This window comes from Rana temporaria, chromosome 13 (genome assembly GCF_905171775.1).
Source record: "Rana temporaria chromosome 13, aRanTem1.1, whole genome shotgun sequence".
In the NCBI taxonomy this organism is placed as follows: Eukaryota; Metazoa; Chordata; class Amphibia; order Anura; family Ranidae; genus Rana; species Rana temporaria.
Genome location: NC_053501.1, coordinates 108,843,788 through 108,870,249, shown reverse-complemented (window position 1 = coordinate 108,870,249; position 26,462 = coordinate 108,843,788). Strand labels below are relative to the sequence as shown.

Sequence of the window (26,462 nt, the reverse complement as noted above, 5' to 3'; positions counted from 1 at the left end):
TGTATTAACAAACAATAAAACCCAATAAACAAACAATAAGCAAACAAACAATAAACAAACTATAAACAAAAAATAAAAATAAACAAACAATAAAAGGGAAAAAAATTAACTAACAAAAAAAATAAAATAAACAAACAATAAAACGGAAAAAAAATAAAATAAACAAACAAACAACGAACAAACAAAAAAATAAATAAACAAACAATAAAACCGAAAAAATAAAACAAACAAACAATAAACAAACAAAAAATAAATAAACACACAATAAAACCCAATAAACCAACAATAAACAAAAAAATAAAAATAAACAAACAATAAAACGGAAAAAAAATAAACAAATAAACAAACAAAAAAAATAAACAAACAATAAAACCGAAAAAATTGAAATAAACAAACAAAAAAAAGCCTTGCGTCGCATGAGAATTTTCGTACATTATTTCCTTCCTCGGTTGCGACTTGCTGTCAAACTTCGAGGAAAACCGGACAATCGTTCGCCCAAATTTACCCACCTTAAACGCAACGCTTTGATGTGGAAAGCTTCATAAATTACAGCGATAACTAGTTTTCACGCACTTTTAGCACGTGGCGATCCTACATAAAATTCGCCCCTATGTGTCCTCCGGGACGGAAATATTACCATACCCCCCGGGGGGACAAGATAAGTACATATGGCAGAGTCTGGCCCGTGGCCACACATTACCCATGGGATGCCACTTGGAATGTTGTGGACGGTAGACCCCGTCCCTTGTTACATGGTATCGGTGGGGTCAGGAGGACAGGAGGGACCTACCTGTGGGAAAATCCTACGTTCCTGGCCGGGATGTCATTGTGTCCCACGTTGCTGTGTGTTTGTCATTCTCCTCCCCTCTATGGCCGAGTCCTATCGAGTTTCCTCGGGGCAGATCGTCTTGCTTTGGCTACGTCTGCTATGGTAACGGTGATCAACAATGCAGCTCTCCTCCTCCCCATTCATCACACCGTGAGATGGGAATACCGGCTCTTCCCAGACACTTCATCTCATTAACCACTTCCATACCAGGCACTTACGCACCTTCCTGCCCAGGCCAATTTTCAGCTTTCAGCACTGTCGCACTTTGAATGGCAATTGCGCGGTCATGCTACACTGTACCCAAACAAAATTGGCGTCCTTTTTCCCCACAAATAGAGCTTTCTTTTAGTGGGCACCTCTGCGATTTTTTTTTTTTGCGCAACAATTAAAAAAAGACTGAAAATTTTGAAAAAAAATTACGTTTTTATTTTTTTCTGTTAATTTTTTTGTAGATAAGTAAGTTTTCTCTTTCAATTACGGGCACTGATATGGCGGCACTGATGGGCACCGATGAGATGGCACTGATGGACATCGATGAGGTAGTACTGATGGGCACAGATGAGGTGGCACTGATTGGCGGCGCTGGTATGCGGCACTGATGGGCACACATAGGCGGCACTGATGGGCACTCATGGGCGGCACAGATGGGCACTCATGGGCGACACTTATGGGTGGCACTGATGGATACTTATGGGTGGCACAGATGGGCACTGATAGGTGGGCACTGGGCATGGATGGGCACTGTGGGGTGGCACTGATGGGCACTGTGGGGTGGCACTGATGGGCACTGTGGGGTGGCACTGATGGACACTGTGGGGCGGCATTGATTTACCTATGTTGCCAGTCAGTGCCCATTTGTGGGCACTGATTGGCATTTTTTTTTTTAATGCTTTTTTTTTTTTTTTTACCAACTTTTTTTTTTTTTTTTGCCCTTCCCTGGTGGTCCAGTGTGGCGATCCGAGGGGGGGGCTGCGCTGATAAACAATCAGCGCGAACCCCCCCTGTCAGGAGAGCCGCCGATCAACGGCTCTTCCTGTTTACATCGTGATCTGCCGTGATTGGACACGGCTGATCACGTGGTAAAGAGCCTCCGTGAGAGACTCTTTACCGAGATCGGTGTTGCGGGGTGTCAGACTGACACCCCGCAACAACGATTGCCGCGATGCGCGCCCCCGGGGGCGCCCAGCGGCTCAGAATCCTGAGGACGTCATATGACGTCCAGTCAGGATTCTACAACCACTTTGCCGATGTCAATCTGTCATTGGCGGGCGGCAAGTGGTTAAAGGATCGGCCCGCCAAGAGTTATCTGAAAGCTGCACCGGAGTCAAAAGAGTATCTAAAACCAAAAACCAAAAACGCCAGATATATTGCAATTGCATTCTTTTTTTATTTTATTTCAGGCTGGTACAGAGGAAGTTGCCCGCTGAATGCTACAACTGGAGATGGCAGAGGGGGGTTGGCAGATCTGGAGAAAGGTTGCAGCCTACCCTTCCCCCCCTTCTCTGCATGACACAGGGTGTGCCGGGTGTGCCCAGGCACACCCTAATCATTCTGTGCAGCACAGATTCCCCCTACCGCCCTGGCCCCCCACTCCTTCCCTCTGCAGCACCCCTGGGCTTCCCTCCTCTCCCCTCCTCTCCCCTCCTGCCCCTTCCCTAATGAACATGGTGAGTGATCGGTAGTGTGTGTTTGAGCTTTGGGGTGCACATCAGGAATTATGGGGCCCCTTACACAGCTTCAGGCATGGGCCCCCTGGAGCAGAGAACCCGGGGAACGGGGGGGGGGGGGGGCTACCGCCTGAAATTGAGAAGCGGGGGGGGGGGGGGCTGCCATGAATTGAGAAGCTGGGGGGCCCTTTACAAAAAAAAGAAGAAATAAAGAAAAATATAAAAAATATAAAAAAGAAATAAAAAAAATATATATATATATTTTTTTTAAAAAGGGGGGTTGCCATATATATATATATATATATATATATATATATATATATATATATATATATATATATATATATTACACATACATATACAAATTATTATTATTTTTTATAAAAAGAAATGGCAAGAAAAGGGAGGTTGCCATCCGGGACCTCTGGGCCCTTTAACAAAAAAAAAAAAAAAGGAAACCTCTGGGCCCTTTAATAAAAAAAAAAAAAGGAAACCTCTGGGCCCTTTAATAAAAAAAAAAAAAAAAAAGGAAACCTCTGGGCCCTTTAATAAAAAATAAATAAAAACAAATATATAAAAGAAGTAAAAATAAACGTTTATAAAAAAAAAAAAGGGGGGGGTTTGCCACATGGGGCCCTGGGGACCTCTGAGCCCTTTAATAAATATATATATATATATATATATATATATATATATATATATATATAAAAATATATAAAAAAAAAAGATTTTTTTTATAAAAAAAAGGGGGTTGTCACCTAAAAAAAAAAAAAAAATTAAAAGGGGGTTGCCATCCGGGACCTCAGGGCCCTTTAATAAAAAATAAAAAAAAGGAAACCTCTGGGCCCTTTAATAAAAAATAAATAAAAACAAATATAAAAATAAACATTTATAAAAAAAAAAGGGGGGGGTTTGCCACATGGGGCCCTGGGGACCTCTGAGCCCTTTAATAAATATATATATATATATATATATATATATATATATATATATATAAAAAGGGGGTTGCCATCCGGGCCCCTGGGGACCTCTGAGCCCTTTAATAAATATATATATATATATATATATATATATATATATATAAAAAGGGGGTTGCCATCCGGGCCCCTGGGGACCTCTGGGCCCCTTACAGGTGTACTGCCTGTACCCCCCTGATGGCGGCCCTGTGCACACCCTAATGCAATAAGCTGCGCACACCTATGGTGCTGACCCTCTTCCCTGCTGGAAGAGCCAATAAGATAAACCTCGGCCCCCCGAAAGACTTTCCTCCCTATCGTTGGAGGTTGCTGATGGGGAATCTTCTTCATGTGTGAGTTGCTCCAGCAGATTATAGGAGCCCAGGAGGAGAATGTGAAAGTGAGTGCATACCCCAAGCTGGCCAACCCCCCCCCCCCCCCCCCTGAGCCACACACACAACATACCAGCCAGGGGTGTAACTAGAGCCTTCAGGGCCCGGTGGGCCCTTCCCACTGATCTCGGGGGGCATTTACTCCCATTGTGAGTTCCTTTATTACGGTCCTGCAGCGCTGCAGAGAAGGGGGGCACACAGGGGCCTGGGGCAGCAGGACAGGGATAGGGAGGCACTGACTGGGGTGACAGGTAGAGCAACCAATAGCCTCCGTTTCTTTCCCACAGCTGCTGAATATCTGCGGGAGGGAGAGGAGGAGATTGGTTACTCTACAAGCCGCCGCCCCTCCTGTACAGGGGGCGGGGGCTGCACCGATACCCCGGAGCATGGGGCCGGGTCGCAATTGCAACCCCTGCGACCCCTGTATGTACTCCCTGATACCAGCAATAGATTGCACCCTCCCTTGCCAACATAGCATGTGCACTGCAGTTCAGGTGAACCTGATGGCTGGAGGCGGGGCCTATGTATTTTCAGAGCAGCTCTGTGCTGATCAACAAGCTCTATCCTCCCTCCTGTGTTTTGTGTTGTGTGATCTGTGTATTTATATACTTTGTGTTGTATTGTGTGATCCGTGTATTTATGTACTTTGTGTTGTATTGTGTGATCTGTGTATTTGTATACTTTGTGTTGTATTGTGTGATCCGTGTATTTGTATACTTTGTGTTGTATTGTGTGATCCGTGTATTTGTATACTTTGTGTTGTATTGTGTGATCCGTGTATTTGTATACTTTGTGTTGTATTGTGTGATCCGTGTATTTGTATACTTTGTGTTGTATTGTGTGATCCGTGTATTTGTATACTTTGTGTTGTATTGTGTGATCCGTGTATTTGTATACTTTGTGTTGTATTGTGTGATCCGTGTATTTGTATACTTTGTGTTGTATTGTGTGATCCGTGTATTTGTATACTTTGTGTTGTATTGTGTGATCTGTGTATTTGTATACTTTGTTGTGTTGTATTGTGTGATCTGTGTGTTTATATACTTTGTGTTGTATTGTGTGTGATCTGTGTGATTATATACTTTGTGATGCATGGTGGACTTTGTGTTTGTATATACTTTGTGTTGTATATCTTTGTACTTTCTGTTATATTGTGTGATCTATATGCTTTGTGTTGTGTGATGCAGGTTGTATGTCTTTTTGTTGTGTTGTATGGGACAGTTTATATATGTTGTGTTGTATTGTGTGATCTGTGTGTTTATAAACTTTGTATTGTGTTGTGTGATAATATACTTTGTGTTGTATTGTGTGTAATTATCTACTTTATGTTGTATATCTTTGTACTTTGTGTTGTATTGTATGATTATATACTTTGTGTTGTATTGTAGTGTTGTATTGTGTGTAATTATATACTTTATGTTGTATATCTTTGTACTTTGTGTTGTATTGTGTGTGATTATATACTTTATGTTGTATATCTTTGTACTTTGTGTTGTATTGTGTGTGATTATATACTTTATGTTGTATATCTTTGTACTTTGTGTTGTGTGATTATATACGTTGTGTTGTATTGTATGTATGATTATTATATACGTTGTGTTGTATTGTAGTGTTGTATTGTGTGTAATTATATACTTTATGTTGTATATCTTTGTACTTTGTGTTGTATTGTGTGTAATTATCTACTTTATGTTGTATATCTTTGTACTTTGTGTTGTATTGTATGATTATATACTTTGTGTTGTATTGTAGTGTTGTATTGTGTGTAATTATATACTTTATGTTGTATATCTTTGTACTTTGTGTTGTATTGTGTGTGATTATATACTTTATGTTGTATATCTTTGTACTTTGTGTTGTGTGATTATATACGTTGTGTTGTATTGTATGTATGATTATTATATACGTTGTGTTGTATTGTATGTATGATTATATACGTTTTGTTGTATTGTGTGTGTGATTATATATTGTATGGGGCACTTTGTGTATTTATATACTTTTTCTTCTCATAGAGCTGTTTGTGTAGTTTTTGTATATATGTTCTTACACTTTGTGTTGTAGTGAAGGTTGTGTAGTGTGTAGAGAGTCACACTTCTTCTCACACTCCATTAGCAGGGAATGTTTCCAGGCTGCAGACAGGAGGAGGAGGAGGAGGGGGAAGGGGAGGATTCCGGGTGGAGGAGGAGGAGGGGGAGGGGAGAACACGGTGGCGGTTACTCCGGAAGAGGCTGGCGGGACATTCAAATCCGGAGAGTCGGGAGAGTCGGAGAGGAGCCCCGGGGACGGAGATGATGGGGAGCAGCGCTGCATGTGAGTCCGGGAGGGGACGGGGGAGCTCTGTGTTCTATATTTAGAAAGGATCGGAAGTGATTGTTGTTGTGACAGGTGAAGGATACATTGTATCCGATCTTCTCCATACATCTCCCGATTATAGTACGGGGGGGGTTCTGGATGCAAGTGACGTAATAATAGTAAACAAAAAATAAAATCAGCATGACACCTGTGTGATTCGCCTCTGATGGAAGCTGACCTCACCCAGCCTCTCTGTGACTTTCTATTTCTATCATGTCCTGGAAGCAGTGTATGTATATATATATATATATATATATATATATATGACACCAGTCCCACAATGGTGACATCCAATCCTCCATAAGAGCCGGGTGACCATTCCATCTGATTGGATGTATTGCATATATATATATATATATATATTTTCTCTAGTGTCACCTATATATATTTATTATTTAAAAAAAAATATATATATATTCTAGTGTCACCCATATAGCGTCTATCTTTATATATATATATTTATTATTATTAAATCTTTTTTTTTTTTTTTTTTAAGATTATTATTATTATTTTTTTTTAATAATTATATATAGGTGACACTAGAGATTATATATATATATATATATATTATAGAGCCTATCTTTTATATATATTTTTTATTATTATTAAAAAATCTTTACACACGTACACCCCCTCACATTTTTGTAAATCTTTTCTTCTATCTTTTCATGTGACAACACTGGAGAAATGACACTTTGCTACATTGTTGTGTAGTGAGTGTACAGCTTGTATAAGGCCTCTTTCACATTGAGGCGTGGAGCCGCGGTGACGGTATAGCCACGCTATTTGTAGAGCGGCTATACCGTCGTATTTACCGCGATATTCGGGCGCTAGCGGTGAGGTTTAACCCCCGCTAGCGGCCTGAAAAAGGGTTAATACCGCGCTTTCCCATTGATTTCAATGGGAAGGCGCGGTATAGGAGCGGTGAACACACCGCTCCTATACCGCGGTAAAGATGCGGCTAGCAGGACTTTTGGAGCGCTCCTGCTAGCGCACCGCTTCAATGTGAAAGCCTTCGGGCTTTCACATTGAACACTACAGGGCAGGTTTTTTCATGCGGTATAGCAACGCTATTTTTTAGCGCTGTACCGCATGAAAACTGCCTCAATGTGAAAGGGGCCTTACAGTGTACATTTGCTGTCCCCTCAAAATAACTCAACTCACAGCCATTAATGTCTAAACCGCCAGCAACAAAAGTGAGTACACCCCTAAGTGAAAATGTCCAAGTTGGGCCCAATTAGCCATTTTCCCCTCCCCCCGGTGTCACATGACTCGTGTTTACAAGGTCTCAGGTGTGGTAAATTTGGTGTTATCGCTCTCACTCTCTCATACTGGTCACTGGAAGGACAACAACATGGCACCTCATGGCAAAGAACTCTGAGGATCTAAAAAAAAAGACTTGTGTCTCTACATAAAGATGGCCTCTAGGCTATAAGAAGATTGCCAGGACCCTGAAACTGATCTGCAGCACGGGGGGCCAAGACCATCCAGCGGTATAACAGGACGGGTTCCCCTCCCCCCGCCTCGCCATGGTCCACCAAAGAGGTTGAGGTCACGTGCTCAGCGTCATATCCAGAGGTTGTCTTTGGGAAATAGACGTATTAGAGCTGCCAGCATCGCTGCAGAGGAGGGGGGTCAGCCTGTCAGCGCTCAGACCATACGCCGCACACTGCATCAAATTGTCGTCCCAGAAGGAAGCCTCTTATAAAGATGATGCTCAAGAAAATCCGCAAACAGTTTGCTGAAGACAAGCAGACTGAGGACATGGATTACTGGAACCATGTCCTGTGGTCTGATGAGACCAAGATAAACGTAATTGGTGTCAGATGGTGTCAGGCGTGTGTGGCGGCAACCAGGTGAGGAGGACAAAGACAAGTGTGTCTTGCCTACAGTCAGGCATGGTGGTGGGAGTGTCATGGTCTGGGGTTCCATGAGTGCTGCCGGCACTGGGGAGCTACAGATCATTGAGGGGACCATGAATGCCAACATGTACTGTGACATACTGAAGCAGAGCATGATCCCCTCCCTTCAGAGACTGGGCCGCAGGGTAGTATTCCAACATGAACTATATTTACAAAAATGTGAGGGGTGTACTTACTTTTTTGAGATCCTGTGTGTGTTTATTATATATAATATAAATGATAACCTCTCTAGAACCTATGACCTATCTACACATGTACCGTATATTTCCTATACACAACCTATGAGGCTTTGGGGTAAACTGACCCTTATCTGAAAATGTATAAAGATGGAGGAGACATTAAATATTGTGATCTTGGATTTCAGACGAGCGCCTGACGGCGGATGAGATGGATGAGCAGCGCAGACAGAATATCGCCTACCAATATCTGTGTCACCTGGAGGAGGCCAAGCGGTGAGGACTGAATGCACCCCGTTATTACTAGGTGTCGGCTTCTGCCAGGGTCCTAGCTACCATGGACACCGGGGACCACTTGGGTCCTGGCAACAATAATGGGAATAGTGGGAAGAATGCCCCTTTGCACACTGGGGGTCAGCGGGCAAGAATGCCCCTTTGCACACTGGGGGTCAGCGGGCAAGAATGCCCCTTTGCACACTGGGGGTCAGCGGGCAAGAATGCCCCTTTGCACACTGGGGGTCAGCGGGGAAGCATGCCCCTTTACACACTGGGGGTCAGTGGGAAGCATGCCCCTTTACACACTGGGGGTCAGTGGGAAGCATGCCCCTTTACACACTGGGGGTCAGTGGGAAGCATGCCCCTTTACACACTGGGGGTCGGCGGGGAAGAATGCCCCTTTACACGCTGGCGGCCGGCGGGGAGGAGTGCCCCTTTTTTTACACTGGCGGCCGGCGGGGAGGAGTGCCCCTTTTTTTACACTGGCGGCCGGCGGGGAGGAGTGCCCCTTTTTTAGACTGGCGGGAGGAGTGGCCCCTTTTTACACTGGCGGCCGGCGGGGAGGAGTGGCCCCTTTTTACACTGGCGGCCGGCGGGGAGGAGTGGCCCCTTTTTACACTGGCGGCCGGCGGGGAGGAGTGGCCCCTTTTTACACTGGCGGCCGGCGGGGAGGAGTGCCCCTTTTTTAGACTGGCGGGAGGAGTGGCCCCTTTTTACACTGGCGGCCGGCGGGGAGGAGTGGCCCCTTTTTACACTGGCGGCCGGCGGGGAGGAGTGGCCCCTTTTTACACTGGCGGCCGGCGGGGAGGAGTGGCCCCTTTTTACACTGGCGGCCGGCGGGGAGGAGTGGCCCCTTTTTACACTGGCGGCCGGCGGGGAGGAGTGGCCCCTTTTTACACTGGCGGCCGGCGGGGAGGAGTGGCCCTTTTTAAGACTGGCAGGCCGGCGGGGAGGAGTGCCCCTTTTTTAGACTAGCGGGGAGGAGTGCCCCTTTTTTACACTGGTGGGGAGGAGCATTGGTGTCGGTGGCTTTTTGGATGAACCCTGGTTGAGAACGACTGCTCTAGTTGATAGTACCTCCAGAACCTTGAGTTGTCTCCAGAACAGGTATAGATTGTAAATCTTCCAAATGGGGGCTCCTGTTCCAATGACCGTTGTCTTCCTCCCTTCAGAGAGATTTCCTCCTGCTTCTCGTTGTATCCATAGGACTGGAATCAAAGAAAATTCTCCCCAATCGTCCCTCTATTATTCTACAATGTATTTGTTAGCTGTGTGCCTCTTCGCTTTGCAGATGGATGGAATCCTGTCTCAATGAGGATCTGCCACCACCTACCGAACTGGAGGAGAGCCTACGAAATGGGGTCACTCTTGCCAAGCTCGGGAACTTCTTTTCTCCGGAGCTCGTGCCGCTGAAGAAAATTTACGACATCGACCAGCTGCGATATAAAGTAATGGGGATGGGGGGGGGGTTTAAAATGAAAGAACACCAATCCAAACTTGGGATATCTAGCGAGGGTCCCTCAAGGGTCAAAAAATTGAAGTGATTATTAGGCGCTTGAGGTTCCCAACACTGTTCTATATTGGGGTCTCCAAGCTTTCTAAACAAGGGGCCAGTTTACTGTCCTTCAGACTTTAGGGGGGGGGGGGGCCGGACTGTGGACAGTGTGAGTAGATAATGCCTTAGGCTTGGTGGTCGGTGGGAGTAAAAAAAACTAAAACGACATGGCACCCCTGTGGTTATGTGGAGGAGGAATAGTTCCAAACAGGGGGGGGGGGGGGGTAAAGCCGTCACAACTGTAAGGGGCCCAAGGGGTCTGCCCGAACCAGAAGAAGGCAGGACGGGTGAAAGGGAGCTGTGTTGTGCATTACAGAAACTATTTCCCAGCTTCTGCTGTTCTCGTGTCATTGAGCTCAGGCATCAAGCTCTTTACTGCCACCTCTGGCTATTATGTGCATGTGCACCCCTCGTGTGATCTGTACTGTTTCTCTCAGCAACATGTCGGCTTTGTGAAAACGAGCTCGGACCAGGTCGGAAGACCTTTACAAGTAGGGGCTGTGAGGGAAAGTGAGGGAGCCTTGTGTATTTACAGATTTGTGTATGTGAGGGTCTGACATATATACAGATGCTGAGTGTGCCTATTCGGTAGGATGGCCAGTGGGCAAGCCCTGGGGTATGTTGGTGGTCAGGCTCAGGGGGAGGGGGGTTGGGCCTAGGCCTAAAGCTGTGTAAGGGGCCCAAAAATTTCTGATGGCTGCCCTGGTTCCAAATCATTGGTGTCGGTGGCAGGGATGGTGCCCAGTCATTGGTGTCGGTGGCATGGATGGTGCCCCGTCATTGGTGTCGGTGGCATGGATGGTGCCCCGTCATTGGTGTCAGTGGCAGGGATGGTACCCCGTCATTGGCAGGGATGGTGCCCCGTCATTGGTGTCGGTGGCAGGAATGGTGCCCCGTCAATGGTGTCGGTGGCAGGGATGGTGCCCCCGTCATTGGTGTCGGTGGCAGGGATGGTGCCCCCGTCATTGGTGTCGGTGGCAGGGATAGTGCCCCGTCATTGGTGTCGGTGGCAGGGATGGTGCCCCGTCATTGGTGTCGGTGGCAGGGATGGTGCCCCGTCATTGGTGTCGGTGGCAGGGATGGTGCCCCGTCATTGGTGTCGGTGGCAGGGATAGTGCCCCGTCATTGGTGTCGGTGGCAGGGATGGTGCCCCGTCATTGGTGTCGGTGGCAGGGATGGTGCCCCGTCATTGGTGTCGGTGGCAGGGATGGTGCCCCGTCATTGGTGTCGGTGGCAGGGATGGTGCCCCGTCATTGGTGTCGGTGGCAGGGATGGTGCCCCGTCATTGGTGTCGGTGGCAGGGATGGTGCCCCGTCATTGGTGTCGGTGGCAGGGATGGTGCCCCGTCATTGGCAGGGATGGTGCCCCGTCATTGGTGTCGGTGGCAGGAATGATGCCCCGTCATTGGTGTCGGTGGCAGGAATGATGCCCCGTCATTGGTGTCGGTGGCAGGGATGGTGCCCCCGTCATTGGTGTCGGTGGCAGGGATAGTGCCCCGTCATTGGTGTCGGTGGCAGGGATGGTGCCTCGTCATTGGTGTCGGTGGCAGGGATGGTGCCCCGTCATTGGTGTCGGTGGCAGGGATGGTGCCCCGTCATTGGTGTCGGTGGCAGGGATGGTGCCCCGTCATTGGTGTCGGTGGCAGGGATGGTGCCCCGTCATTGGTGTCGGTGGCAGGGATGGTGCCCCGTCATTGGTGTCGGTGGCAGGGATGGTGCCCCGTCATTGGTGTCGGTGGCAGGGATGGTGCCCCCGTCATTGGTGTCGGTGGCAGGGATGGTGCCCCCGTCATTGGTGTCGGTGGCAGGGATGGTGCCCCCGTCATTGGTGTCGGTGGCAGGGATGGTGCCCCCGTCATTGGTGTCGGTGGCAGGGATGGTGCCCCCGTCATTGGTGTCGGTGGCAGGGATGGTGCCCCCGTCATTGGTGTCGGTGGCAGGGATGGTGCCCCCGTCATTGGTGTCGGTGGCAGGGATGGTGCCCCCGTCATTGGTGTCGGTGGCAGGGATGGTGCCCCCGTCATTGGTGTCGGTGGCAGGGATGGTGCCCCCGTCATTGGTGTCGGTGGCAGGGATGGTGCCCCGTCATTGGTGTCGGTGGCAGGGATGGTGCCCCGTCATTGGTGTCGGTGGCAGGGATGGTGCCCCCGTCATTGGTGTCGGTGGCAGGGATGGTGCCCCCGTCATTGGTGTCGGTGGCAGGGATGGTGCCCCGTCATTGGTGTCGGTGGCAGGGATAGTGCCCCGTCATTGGTGTCGGTGGCAGGGATAGTGCCCCGTCATTGGTGTCGGTGGCTTGGAGACCACTGGTCTAGCGCTGGGGCCTCCAAACTTTCTACACAAATGGCCAGTTTACTGTCCTTCAGACTTAAGGGGGGGCTGGAGTGTGGCCATTGTGAGTAGAAAAGGTCAGAAGAAATACGATTTTAATGGTCATGTTTTACAGGGGGCTGGACTACATTTTCGGCACACGGATAATATCAACCACTGGAGACAAGCCATGAGCCGTATTGGTCTTCCTACGGTACGTTGGGTCATTCAACCTAATATTGATATATATGTTATGTAAAGACACCAGTGAGCTGCATCAACTCTTCTCTTGGAGACTCCATTGGGGAGGTCTTGCAATCCTCAACTCTCTATAACACAAAAACAAAATCCAGTATTGGCCAGTGGCGTCGCTAGGGGGTGGCTAATGGGGCTATAGCCCCGAATCTGGTGCCCATAACCCTGAGAATCAATTGTAATGTGATTTCAGTGAGCGGAGCTGGGTACTTGGGTGCTATTCACAATCTTGCCCATAAAGGTTTCTTCTGTGCCCCTCTCTGATTTGGTTTCACTTTGTTACTGGGGCTTAACTTCTCGGCTAATCCCTGTCCAACTGCTATTCTGGTGTCCAATGAGACTTCCTTTTGATGGGTAAAAGTGCTGTCATTGGGGGTGCCAGTTTGTGTGGCTTAGACTTCAAGACAGGCCCTCCTATTTTAAGTGAAAATCAAAGGGGAGCGCAAAAAGCCCCTTTGCCTGATAAAGTTAATTACAAGCATCTTGTGATGTCTTTTCTTTGGTCAATCTATGGGCAAAATCCGAACCCTTCCACCCAAAAACCCTTTCTAGGCCCTTTGGGCTCCCGTGCCTCTTCCAGTAAGTAAGACCAGTGACCCACCACTGCAGTCCAGGACCCTTCGCCGACCCTTGTGCCATCACCATGCCACCACTGGAGTCTCCAGGACCCTATGAGGACCCCACCGATAGACTCCATGGGAAGTGCCTATGCACCTGATGAAGGTACCTCTTCTAGTAGATGAGACCAATGACCCACCAGTGTAGTCCAGGTCCCTTCACCACCTCTTGTGATATCACCATGCAACCACTGAAGTCTCGAGAACCCCACCGACAGACGTCATGGAAGGTACCCTTGCATCTGACTGAGAAACTTCTTCAAGTAGATTAGACCAATGACCCACCACAGCATTCCAAGCCACTTCGCCGCCTTGTGCCATTACCATACCACTGCTGGAGTCTCCAGGACCCTGTGAGTACCCCACCAACAGACTCCATGGGAAGTGCCTATGCATTCGATGAAGGAACCTCTTCCAGTAGATAAGACCAATGACCCACCACTGCAGTCCAGGCTCCTTTGCTGCCCCTTGTGACATCACCATGCCAACGCTGGAGTCTCCAGGACCCTGTGAGAACCCCACCAACAAACTCCATGGGAAGTGCCCATGAACTTGATGAAGGAACCTCTGCCAGTAGATGAGACCAATGACCCACCAGTGTAGTTTAGGCCCCTTCACCACCTCTTGTGATATCACCATGCAAACCGCTGGAATCTCCAGGACCCTGTGAGGACCCCACCAACAAACACCATGGAAAGTGCCCCTCACCACGCAACCGCTGAAATCTCAAAACCCCCACTGACGGACTTTATGGAAAGTACCCTTGCACCTGACCAAGAAACTTCTTCCAGTAGATTAGACCAATGACCCACCACTGCATTCCAAGCCACTTTGCTGCCCCTTGTGACATTACCATGCCACCCCTGGAGTCTCCAGGACCCCACCAACAAACGCCATGGGAAGTGCCCATGTACCTGATGAAGGAACCTACCATTACTGCAGAACAGAGAAGACGAGGCGTGGAATGTGTTGCAGACCATGGATTTAGGTGAGTTTTTGGTCAATTTGGAGGGAAAAAAAAAAAATATATATATATTTGGGGGGATTATGAAGGGATGGAGGGGTTGTCCTGGCCAGATTTGAGCTTTAAAAGTAAAAAATTGAGAAGTTCTCTTTTTAAACTGTCTAGCTGTACTTGTGTGTGTGTGTATGTATATATATAATATATAAAAAAAAAAGTCAGTAAAAGTATTTTTTCTACCTTTTTGGTTGCAGCTTTTCCAGCCTGAAACAACTGATATTTACGACAAGAAAAACATGCCGCGCGTTGTGTATTGCATTCACGCTCTCAGGTGAGCTCCAATAAGACCGTCTACCATGCATTCATGTCAATTAGGAGAAAGAAAAAAAAAATTGGAGCTGCCGATCTGTAGCTTTTGGATATGATTAATTGCACAGGCCTTTATTTAAATGTATAAGCTGTGATTGATGGAGCCAGGGGAAGATGTACTTTCAGATCTTCCAGAGTTAAAGGTGTTAATATATTTTGGAAATTTCCTAATTGTACAAATCAATTGATATAAAATTTGCTGTGCCAATGCCTGAAGCACAGCCGTCATGAAGAATTGCCTTATTATATCTGATATGTTTATTTCCTATGACTGTCGGCTCCATCTAGTGGCCATAAGGCAATTTTTTTTATTATATTTTTTTTATATATTATTTTTTTATATATTATTGTCGGCTCCATCTGGCAGTCATAATGAAGATATTTTCCTGAAATATCCCCAAAAAAATAAATAAAAATAAAAACACCCCACACACTTTTTTTAAAAATTATAATAATAATAATTTATATACATACACTAAAATATATATATATATATATATATATATATATATATATATATATATATATATATATATATATATATATATATATATGTGTGTGTGTTTATATGTGTATATACAGATTTTGTTTGCACCATTTTAATAACAGAAAAAAATATATATTATAATAAAATTTATATATTTTTGTGTTTATTAAAATGGTGCAAAAAAAACCTTGGGTCATAAAAATAAATAATTATTTATATATATATATATATATATATATATATATATATATATATATATATATATATATATATATATATATATATATATATATATATATACCCTCTATTATTATTTTTTTATATATATATATATATATATATATATATATACACATATATACACACACACACACAGTAAGGCAATCATTTTGGGATGGCTTTGCAAATACAATTTTTTTCTGATTTGGAAGATAGGAATTTTTTTTTTTTTTTTTAAGGAAGAATAATAGAAAATGTGCATGTAAATCCAGAATGGAAGACCGGAGTTCTGCTTTAAGCTGTATGTTGTTTTCTCTTTGCAGTCTTTACTTATTCAAGCTGGGGCTGGCTCCTCAGATCCAGGACTTGTACGGCAAAGTGAATTTTACAGGTAAGCTCTTCCACCATCCCTGCTGTGTGTGTGTGTGTGTGTTTTTTTTTTTTTACAGCAGGGAAGATCTCGCTGTTGGGGTATCCAAGGCATATGAGACAGCTGACTTGGCCCACCATGCCCAATCTAAAAAAAATAAAAATTCCTGGTGGAATAAATTTTTATTTTTTTTATTTAAATGCCTTACGGCAAAGATGCTGATTCTTGTATTGTAACCTGCAGAGGAGGAGATCAACAACATGAAGTGTGAGCTGGACAAGTATGGGTTACAGATGCCGGCTTTCAGCAAAATTGGAGGAATCTTGGCCAATGAGCTGTCTGTGGATGAAGCAGCAGGTAAGATCCTCGGCTGCAGGTGGACATTTGTATTTATAGGGGTGTTTGATATTGGGTCCTGTTGAATGTATCATGTACAGCTCCCCCCTTTTTTTTATCAATTTTTTTATTTTTTATATTCTTACCAAAAATGTGTGTGTGTGTGTGTGTGTGTGAATATATAGATATAACTATTATAAAATATAAATATTGATATACCGTATTTATCGGCGTATACCGCGCACTATTTTGCCCTGAAAATCAGTGGGTGCGCGATATACGCTGATACCCGCTTTCCCGCGCCGAGTTTGAATACTGCGCTGACATATACCGAGCGCAGTACACTCGTGTATATTCGGGCAGTCTCGGCTACACTCGCGCTCACGTCCTGTACGTCCAGGACGTCAGCGCGAGCATTGCCGACTATATACGCGAGTGTACTGTGCTCGGTATATGCCGGCGCAGTATTCAAACTCGGCGCGGGAAACGAGCGAGGAGGACGCCGCAGAAGAACGCCGGACCCGACGAAGGGGACACCCGAAGCCGCAGACGGACGCCGTGCAAGACACCAAACTGTAAGTACAAAAATCTTTTTTTCACAGGAATTTCTTGGCAACTTTAGGGGTGCGCGCTATACGCGGGAGCGCGCTATACCCCAATAAATACGGTACTTATCTTCTTGGGGGGGGGTGTGTGTGTGTGTGTGTGTGTGTGTGTGTGTGTGTGTGTTTTGTTTTTTTTTGTTTTTTTGTGACCAGAGGCCATTGCTACCTGGATGCCTGGCCAAATTTTAGAAATGGCTCTGACTACAATACATAAAGATTATGTAAAAGTATAAAAATTATTATTTTTTTGTTGAGCTTTTCCTGTACAGCTCCCCTTCTTCTCTTTTCTTCTTTATTTTTTATTTTTTCCTTAGGATTGAAATTGGTAAAACATATACATAATTAATATCTTTTTTTTTTTTTTGTACTTTTACCTTTTCTAACTTTTTTTTTATTTTTTTCCTTGCTATATATTTAATAATAATAAAAAAAAAAGTATGCAAGTGTATAATTAATATAAAAAAAAAAATTCTGTGCTTGACTCTTTTGTGACCGAAGGTCATTGCTACCCAGATGCCCAGTCCAAATTTATAACCATCCGCATGTACCAAAAGCTCTTACTACATTTCATAATTTATTATGCTTGCATACTATATCAATTTTTTTTATGACATAAGATTTTGTTTGCACCATTTTAATAAGAGAACAAAAAAAACACTGCCCTGATTTTAATATAGTATGACAAATGCATTACTTTTTTTTTAATGGTGCAACTGTATCTGACAGTTACAATGTTAAATACTGTATATAGGACTGCAGCCTGAAGGTGGCAGTGTTCAGCTGTAACACTTTACTTTTTTTTTTTATCATTGAAGCTTCCAAGCTGCATGTGGCCAATATGTCAGAGCTGACTAAGTGATCCTAGGATTGGGAACCGTTTTGATTGGCTCCTGATATTCGGTGGGGATTTTGACGCCCACTTGACAGCCAGAATTGAGAGCCAGAAGCCACAGAAAGTGTCGGCTGCTGGATCTCAAAAAGGAAAACGTATAATAACGTACCTTCATGGGCTTCATGCCGTGTAGGATGAATAAAACCATTATAGGTGGGAATTTGTTAAACAGATGCTTCTGTCCTGGGTGGAGATATGGTTGGGTTTGTTCTGCCATCCTGTACTTTTTTTGGGTAGAGGTCCATTTTAAATCTAGATTCATCTTTATACCAATCCTCTGATTTTAATGTGTTGAGTAAAATCTTTACTATGAAGGTGCTGTGCCTTTTTTTTTTTTTTCTCAGTCCATGCAGCTGTCATCGCTATCAATGAAGCCGTGGACAGGGGCGTGGTGCTGGACACAATGGTCGCCCTGAGGAACCCCAACGCCATGCTGGTGAACCTGCAGGAGAAGCTGGTGGCTGTGTACCAGGAGCTTCTCTACCAAGCCAAGTCTACCAAGATGGCAAACACCCGTAATAAGGCAAGAACACCAACCTTCACCTAATAGGGCTGTCTACTTTATCCATAGTTTCCTAAAGTCTTCCCATAGACCTCTCAATAGTTGAAGTTCAGCCAAAACTTGTTTGTGGTCTTGGATGAAGAGATTAAATCCTTCTTCAGGTTTTTTTTTATAGCTCAGGGAGATTGCTCCTCTGCAATCATTTCCATCCTGGTGACTACACGGGAAGCTAGAGGGAATATAACCATAGAGGATACTGAGAGCAGTAAAAACCCCAATCTCCAAAATGGGATTAGGGGAGAAATGGTCTAACCCAGTGTTTCCCAACTCCAGTCCTCAAGGCACACCAACAGGTCATGTTTTCAGGCTTTCCATTATTTTGCACAGGTGATTTGATCAGTTTCACTGCCTTAGTAATTACCACAGCCGTTTCATCTGAGGGAAATCCTGAAAACATGACCTGTTGGTGTGCCTTGAGGACTAGAGTTGGGAAACACTGCTCTAACCATTCTTCACCCAATCCCATTTGGATTGAGGCTCACCTTTTTTATAAGATTTAAGGCTTTCGGACTTTTGTTACCACTTGCCATAAATAAGACCCCCTTTTTTGATCGATCTTTAGCTCTGCATGGTTTTTGAGTAGCTTGAGGGCCCTCTGTCATGGATTATGGATCTTGGAGACATTTTTTCCAAGAGTTCAAAGAACTAGTGTACCCTACAATTCCAAGATCATGGAGGACTTGGTGTACCCTACAACTCCAAGAGCATGGAGAACTGGTGTACCCTACAACTCCAAGAGCATGGAGAACTGGTGTACCCTACAACTCCAAGAGCATGGAGAACTGGTGTACCCTACAACTCCAAGAGCATGGAGAACTGGTGTACCCTACAACTCCAAGAGCATGGAGAACTGGTGTACCCTACAACTCCAAGAGCATGGAGAACTGGTGTACCCTACAACTCCAAGAGCATGGAGAACTGGTGTACCCTACAACTCCAAGAGCATGGAGAACTGGTGTACCCTACAACTCCAAGAGCATGGAGAACTGGTGTACCCTACAACTCCAAGAGCATGGAGAACTGGTGTACCCTACAACTCCAAGAGCATGGAGAACTGGTGTACCCTACAACTCCAAAAGCATGGAGAACTGGTGTACCCTACAACTCCAAGAGCATGGAGAACTGGTGTACCCTACAACTCCAAGAGCATGGAGAACTGGTGTACCCTACAACTCCAAGAGCATGGAGAACTGGTGTACCCTACAACTCCAAGAGCATGGAGAACTGGTGTACCCTACAACACCAAGAGCATGGAGAACTGGTGTACCGCCAATTCCAAGAGCATGGAGAACTAGCGTACTCTCCAATTCCAAGAGCATGGAGAACTAGCGTACTCTCCAATTCCAAGAGCATGGAGAACTAGCGTACTCTCCAATTCCAAGAGCATGGAGAACTAGCGTACTCTCCAATTCCAAGAGCATGGAGAACTAGCGTACTCTCCAATTCCAAGAGCATGGAGAACTAGCGTACTCTCCAATTCCAAGAGCATGGAGAACTAGCGTACTCTCCAATTCCAAGAGCATGGAGAACTAGTGTACCGCCAATTCCAAGAGCATGGAGAACTAGCGTACTCTCCAATTCCACGAGCATGGAGAACTAGCGTACTCTCCAATTCCACGAGCATGGAGAACTAGCGTACTCTCCAATTCCACGAGCATGGAGAACTAGTGTACTCTCCAATTCCAAGAGCATGGAGAACTAGTGTACTGCCAATCCCAAGAGCTTGGAGAACTAGTGTACCTCCAATGTATTGCAGTACAGATATCTCTTAATAAACATAGGGCATGCTGGGCTTAGACTTACTATATAGATTTCAGAAGAAGGCCAGGTAGGGTAAACCTGACCAGAACCTGTTCCGAAAAGCTGCAGATAACCAGATTAGTTGGGTCACTAGGGCGTCATTAGTGTAATGCCTCCTTACCACATCTTGCCGATCTGTGCCACTTCTACTGACCCTAGTACTTTTTAAAAGTATGGGGAAAATATCTCTTACCTTTCCTGCACATGTTAACTTTTAGCCATTTACTTTTCACCATCTGCTTCCTCTAGGCCCATCAGAATTCGTCAGACAGCCAGGATGTGTATGATCACTGTCTGACACAAGCCGAAATACAAGGCAACATCAACAAAGTCAATGGTAATGTACATTCTATTATTGTGGATTTAAACTCGGCGTTAAATGTTGTGGAAGAATTGTAGGAAGATGTGACCAGATTCCTGTAGTCCTCTCCCTGGTTTTAATGGGCATAGACATATTCCTGGGAATTGCAGGCCAGTCAGCCTAACATCAATAGTGGGTAAATTATTAGAGGGGATAATTAGGGACTACAGAGAAACCTCGGATTGCGGTTAACGAGCGTTTCGCAATACAAGCGCTTTTTTTTTTTTTTTTTTTTTTTTTTTTAAAGTCCTGACCCGGTTTCCAAGTGTTGTCTCACAAAACGAGCAGGATTTAAGCCTCTGCGGTGTGCAGAACCGCATTTGGCCAAAGGTGCGGAGGCGCTGGAGCCGTTCGCGGAAATACTCAGTTCCCAAGCCTTTCCGGGTTCAGCCGAGATGTCCCCAAGGCTCTCCGGTGCCCCTCCCCCAACCTCTGGCCACATGCGGGAATTGCACGCCATAGAAGTCAATGCGGAACTAATTATTTTCTTTTCCATTGACTTCTATGGGGAAACTCGCTTTGATATCCAAGTGCTTTGGATTACGAGCATTCTCCTGAAACGGATTATGCTCGTAATTCAAGGTTCCACTGTATATCCAAAGATTTACTAAGGAAAGAAATATCATTAGTGGGCGTCAGCATGGGGTTTTGTCACATTGCTTGCAGTCTATTTTGACACTTTCACACTTTTTTTTTTTTTTTTTTCCTTTTGTGCGCCTACACCATCTTTCTCTGTATTTTACACACTCCTTCATTCCCTTCCTTTTTTTTTTGTATTACAGTACACGCAGCATTGGAGTACGTAGACGAAGCTCTGGAGAGGAAAGATTCAAAGAGCTTGTACGCGGCATTGCAGGACTCCGCCCTCTTGCTGCGCAGGATTCAGCGGGAGAACGCAGACTGGTATCTGGAGCAGCTCACCAGTGATCGGGAGCAGAAAGCTTTGGTGAGTCCCTGACTTACCTTTTTAAGTAATTTGAGCATGATGAATTTTGATGGTCTGTATTCTCTCCCCTTTTTTCTACCCCCCCCCCCTTTTTTTTTTTTTTTTTTTTAAATATATATACAGTCAGGTCCATAAATATTGGGACATTGACACAATGGAACGACGAAACTAGCGTCCAATCGGATGATTTATTGCTTGATCACAACACAAAGAGTGCCACTACCTTAACCGTGTTACTCGTAATCCGAGGTTTATATATATATATATATATATATATAATATTTCACCTGAAGAAATCAGTAGCTCCAAGATATTTTCAGCTATCCGAGGGTTAAACTACTCAAAGAGGAGGATCCTTTACTTTTTTCTAAAAGCTGGTGGATAGCCCCTTTAAGCCTGTGTTTCTTTTTCAGGAACTGGGCTACGTGGACCTGCTAGAGAAGGAGGAGCTACAAGCTGGAATCGATGCTGCCAATCAAATTTCAATCAGAGAACATGCCAGTAAGTTGTGAAATGAACTTGGCACTTTGGGGGCTGGACTTGTGCCTAAAGCTTTTAAAACTGGCTCCACCCTCGAAGAGCGGGGACTCTTCTTTCCTTCTCAGACTTGTCAGATTTTTGGGAATATTGCTCGATGTGTTTATCTGAAAAGCGTTGTCCACATTCCACTTTCGTGCAGAATTTCCAAACCCAAAAAATGTATAATCCATTTTATTTTTCCATGTTATCTTTTCAGTGGAGCAGGCGGTTTCCCGTATTAATGGCGCTATACGCAATGAAAACGTGGCGCAGACCATGAAAGAACTGTCCAACCCCGATGCTCAGCTACCAGATGTCTATCCGACTGCGGCTGAACTGTACCAGCAGGAGCTCCACTTGCTGCAATCGCAGAGTTCCCAGGTGGGCAGACTGACTTTACTAAACTTCATCACCAGTAGGGGGAGTGATCCCAAGGTTATCACATATGTCCCACCTTCAGACTAACCCGTCTTTAATAATCAGTCTTTGTTTTTTGGTCTCATGGCATCATCGCTCCCTCACTCATGCTCCAGTGGTGGACTGTCTTGTGGCTACATGCATCGGTCTTGCGGTGTCATCACCCCCCCCCCCCCCCCATGCTCCTGTGGCGTCATTGCGCATTAGTCTTGGCGGGGGTCATTGCCCACTCCCCCATGCTTCTGTGGTGAACGCTCTTGTGGCATCATTGCGCATTGGTCTTGTGGCGCCTTCGGTCTTGTGGGCCATCGGTCTTGCGGCCTAATCGCACACTCCCTCCATGCTCCAGTGGTGGACTGTGGCGTCATTGTGCTTTGGTCTTTCGGGATCATCACACACTTCCCCATGCTCCAGTGGTGGACTGTTGCGCAGTCTTGTGGGGTCATTGTGCATTGGTCTCGTGGCATCCTCACCCACTCCCCCATGCTCCAGTGGTGGACTGTTGCGCATTGGTCTCGTGGGGGTCATTGCGCACTCCCCCAAGCTCCAGAGGTAGTCTGTCTCGCGGCGTCCTCTCGTATTGGTCTTGCGGTGTCATCACTCAAGACCCTGCATCTGTCTTGATGACCCGGGGGAGCAATTTGGGAGTAGATGCTGTGGGGGACCGGTCTAGTAGCACAGAGTCTCGAGTAAGTAGATCTTTATTTATTTTTATTTTTTTATGCGCCCCCCCCCCCCCAAAGACCTAAACAAGCAATTAACTCTTGCAGTCCAGGTGCAGCCCTAATGAAAAAGGGTTTGTTTTTACGTTTCCCGGAGTTGGGCTTTTTATACATCCTATAAATAAAGCAAAATGTTAATATCCTTTTTTACATTTTTTTATTTTATTTTTTTTTATTTTTTTATCAATCCAAAGGAATTGGATTTCACTTTTTTTTGTGGTCTACAAGGTTTATTGTGATTGAATGCAAAGCTACTCTGTAAAACTGTTGGGTTTGCGCTCACAGGGGTCCCTGACACACGAGGAGCTGTTTGTGGCTGTAGAGATGCTCTCCGCTGTAGCGCTAATCAATCGGGCGGTGGAGGCGGGAGATCTGAATGGATTTTGGACCAATCTGATGAGCCCGGCGCTGGGCCTGACCGATGTTGACGAGGAGAATATACAGAGGTGAGGAACCCTGTGCATGTCTAGTGTACTCCTATAGTGTGATAGGTTTATGATGAGCACCCATTTATTTGACTTGGCTCCTCTTCATCCCACCCTCCACTGCACATATATCAGGATTTTTATTTTTTCATTGTTTCGGCCCGCACCCAACCCCCCCCCCCAATACTCCGTCATTTGCCTAGGCCCAGGGGTATTGAGCTTAAAAGGAGGTCCGGTCACTAAAATTTTCTTCCGGCCAAGGCCTGAATCTCAAGTCTGTGCTAGGACTCTTGCACTTTTGTTACTGTTTACTCCACACACTCTGGTAATACTCTAACTGTCCCCATTAGTGTTCCCCTTTTACATTGGGTGTCCTCCCACCCCCCATCAGAGTGCCCCCCTTACATTGGGTGTCCTACCCCCCATCAGAGTGCCCCCCTTACATTGGGTGTCCTACCCCCCATCAGAGTGCCCCCCTTACATTGGGTGTCCTACCCCCCATCAGAGTGCCCCCCTTACATTGGGTGTCCTACCCCCCATCAGAGTGCCCCCCTTACATTGGGTGTCCTACCCCCCATCAGAGTGCCCCCCTTACATTGGGTGTCCTACCCCCCATCAGAGTGCCCCCCTTACATTGGGTGTCCTACCCCCCATCAGAGTGCCCCCCTTACATTGGGTGTCCTACCCCCCATCAGAGTGCCCACCTTACATTGGGTGTCTTACCCCCCATCAGAGTGCCCACCTTACATTGGGTGTCTTACCCCCCATCAGAGTGCCCACCTTACATTGGGTGTCTTACCCCCCATCAGAGTGCCCACCTTACATTGGGTGTCTTACCCCCCATCAGAGTGCCCACCTTACATTGGGTGTCTTACCCCCCATCAGAGTGCCCACCTTACATTGGGTGTCTTACCCCCCATCAGAGTGCCCACCTTACATTGGGTGTCTTACCCCCCATCAGAGTGCCCACCTTACATTGGGTGTCTTACCCCCCATCAGAGTGCCCACCTTACATTGGGTGTCTTACCCCCCATCAGAGTGCCCACCTTACATTGGGTGTCCTCCCACCCCCCATCAGGGTGCCCCCCTTTAACATCGGTGTCCTCCTGCCCCCTTTAACATCGGGTGCCCCCCTTTAACATCGGGTGCCCCCCTTTAACATCGGGTGCCCCCCTTTAACATTGGGTGCCCCCCTTTTAACATCAGCATAGCCGCTATAACTCTCACACAATCAAACAATCAATATACGCTTATTGGGAATTTTTTTTATTATTATTTTTTTTTTTATTATTTTTTTTTTACCAACTACATGTAGTAGAATACATATTGGCCTAACTTGATAAAGACATTTTTGATACATTTTTGAGTTTTTTTTTATTTTTTATATGTTTTATAGTCGAGTGTACATTTTTTATTTATTTTTTTATTTTTATTTTTTTTTTAATTTTTTTTTCTGCTTGTCTAAATTAAATTGTACTATTTAATTTTTTATAATATAAATTTCTTATTTAAAATTTTTTTTTTTAATAAAAAAAAAAAAAAAAATATATATATATATATATATATATATATATATATATATATATATATATATATATATATATATTATTATTATTATTATTATTATTATTATTATTATTATTATTATTATTTATATATATATTATTATATATATATTATATAATTTTTTTTCAATATATATATATGTGTGTGTGTGTGTGTGTGTGTGTGTGTATGTATATATATATATATATATATATATATATATATATATATATATATATATATATATATATATATATATATATATATATATAATATATTTCAGTCTTGTTTCGTTTATATTGCAAAAAAACACTGCAGTGATCAAACACCACCCAAAGAAAGCTCCATTTGTGTGAAAGAAATTCTATACATTTCATTTGTGTACAGCATTACATGACCGCACAATTGCCAGTTAAAGTAGCGCAGTGGGAATGTGAATAGGGGGGGAAAAAATGTCCTGGTCATGAAGGGGGTAAAATCTTCTGGAGCTAAAGTGGTTAAAGGAAGTCATTTTTTTTTTATGGTGATCTACTGGAGTTCCGTCTTTTCCTTACATGTACCCTGCAGCAGTTATTCATTTTTTTTTTGCAGGTATTTTAACAAACTGGCCAAGAGGAAGCGGCGGTCTCAGGGAGGGTGCGCCTTCGTGAGTTGGAATGACCTCCAATCCTGTGTGAATCGCATCAACCTCTCCACCCAGGAGGAGCAAGACAGTAAGTGACCTGATTGTGCTGCTTCTAACCTCTCTAGGGATTGGCTCACACCTTTTACTTAGAAGTCTGCATGAGTCAAGTTACAGGCATGCCCCGCTTTAGATACGGTGAGATCATGGGATCCCGTCAACTCCGGGGGGGGGGGGGGGGGATAGTTTGAGAACGGATACATGAAGGCACTTGACCTTTGCCAGCTTTTAGGCCCTGTTAGGTTTACATTTTTTTTTTTTATATATTTTTACATATATAATTAAAAAAAATGTATGCATTTTATAATTGGTATCAGTGGGAGGAATAGTGTCCCATCTCTGGTATCGGGGGGGGGGGGGATAGTTTCCCATATCTGGTATCAGTGGGCGGGGGGGGGGAAATAGTGTCCCATCATTGGTGTCGGTGGAGGGTGGGGAATAGTGTCCCATCATTGGTATCGGCGGGGGGTGGGGAATTGTGTCCCATCATTGGTATCAGTGGGGGGGGGGGATAGTGTCCCATCATTGGTATCAGTGGGGGGGGGGGGGAATAGTGTCCCATCATTGGTATCAGTGGGGCAGGGGGGAATAGTGTCCCATCATTGGTATCAGTGTGGGGGGGAATAGTGTCCCATCATTGGTGTCAGTGGGGGGGAATAGTGTCCCATCATTGGTATCAGTAGGGGGGGGGGGAATAGTGTCCCATCATTGGTGTCAGTGGGGGGGGGGGAATAGTGTCCCATCATTGGTATCAGTGGGGGGTGGGGAATAGTGTCCCATCATTGGTATCAGTGGGGCAGGGGGGAATAGTGTCCCATCATTGGTATCAGTGTGGGGGGGAATAGTGTCCCATCATTGGTGTCAGTGGGGGGGGAATAGTGTCCCATCATTGGTATCAGTAGGGGGGGGGGGAATAGTGTCCCATCATTGGTGTCAGT

The 26,462-nt window shown here is 45.2% G+C and overlaps 2 protein-coding genes across 2 annotated transcripts in view; one reads left to right on the top strand and one right to left on the bottom strand.

The window, feature by feature from the left end:
* The window catches only part of TTC24 (tetratricopeptide repeat domain 24), a 33,891-nt gene extending 32,890 nt beyond the window's left edge, over positions 1-1,001 (bottom strand). The window contains exon 1 of the mRNA XM_040332708.1: positions 791-1,001. The gene's annotated coding sequence lies outside the window, so the exon portion shown is untranslated. The remainder of the gene's footprint in view (positions 1-790) is intronic.
* A 5,050-nt stretch (positions 1,002-6,051) lies between these two features.
* IQGAP3 (IQ motif containing GTPase activating protein 3) overlaps positions 6,052-26,462 on the top strand; it is a 26,380-nt gene continuing 5,969 nt past the window's right edge. Inside the window, exons 1-14 of the mRNA XM_040332030.1 lie at positions 6,052-6,154; positions 8,483-8,570; positions 9,862-10,018; positions 12,571-12,648; positions 14,522-14,598; positions 15,666-15,733; positions 15,956-16,069; positions 17,890-18,068; positions 20,157-20,244; positions 21,051-21,214; positions 21,628-21,715; positions 21,951-22,114; positions 23,158-23,318; positions 25,434-25,555. Coding sequence (XP_040187964.1) covers positions 6,133-6,154; positions 8,483-8,570; positions 9,862-10,018; positions 12,571-12,648; positions 14,522-14,598; positions 15,666-15,733; positions 15,956-16,069; positions 17,890-18,068; positions 20,157-20,244; positions 21,051-21,214; positions 21,628-21,715; positions 21,951-22,114; positions 23,158-23,318; positions 25,434-25,555 — 1,570 coding nt within the window. The 5' untranslated portion in view covers positions 6,052-6,132. The remainder of the gene's footprint in view (positions 6,155-8,482; positions 8,571-9,861; positions 10,019-12,570; positions 12,649-14,521; positions 14,599-15,665; positions 15,734-15,955; positions 16,070-17,889; positions 18,069-20,156; positions 20,245-21,050; positions 21,215-21,627; positions 21,716-21,950; positions 22,115-23,157; positions 23,319-25,433; positions 25,556-26,462) is intronic.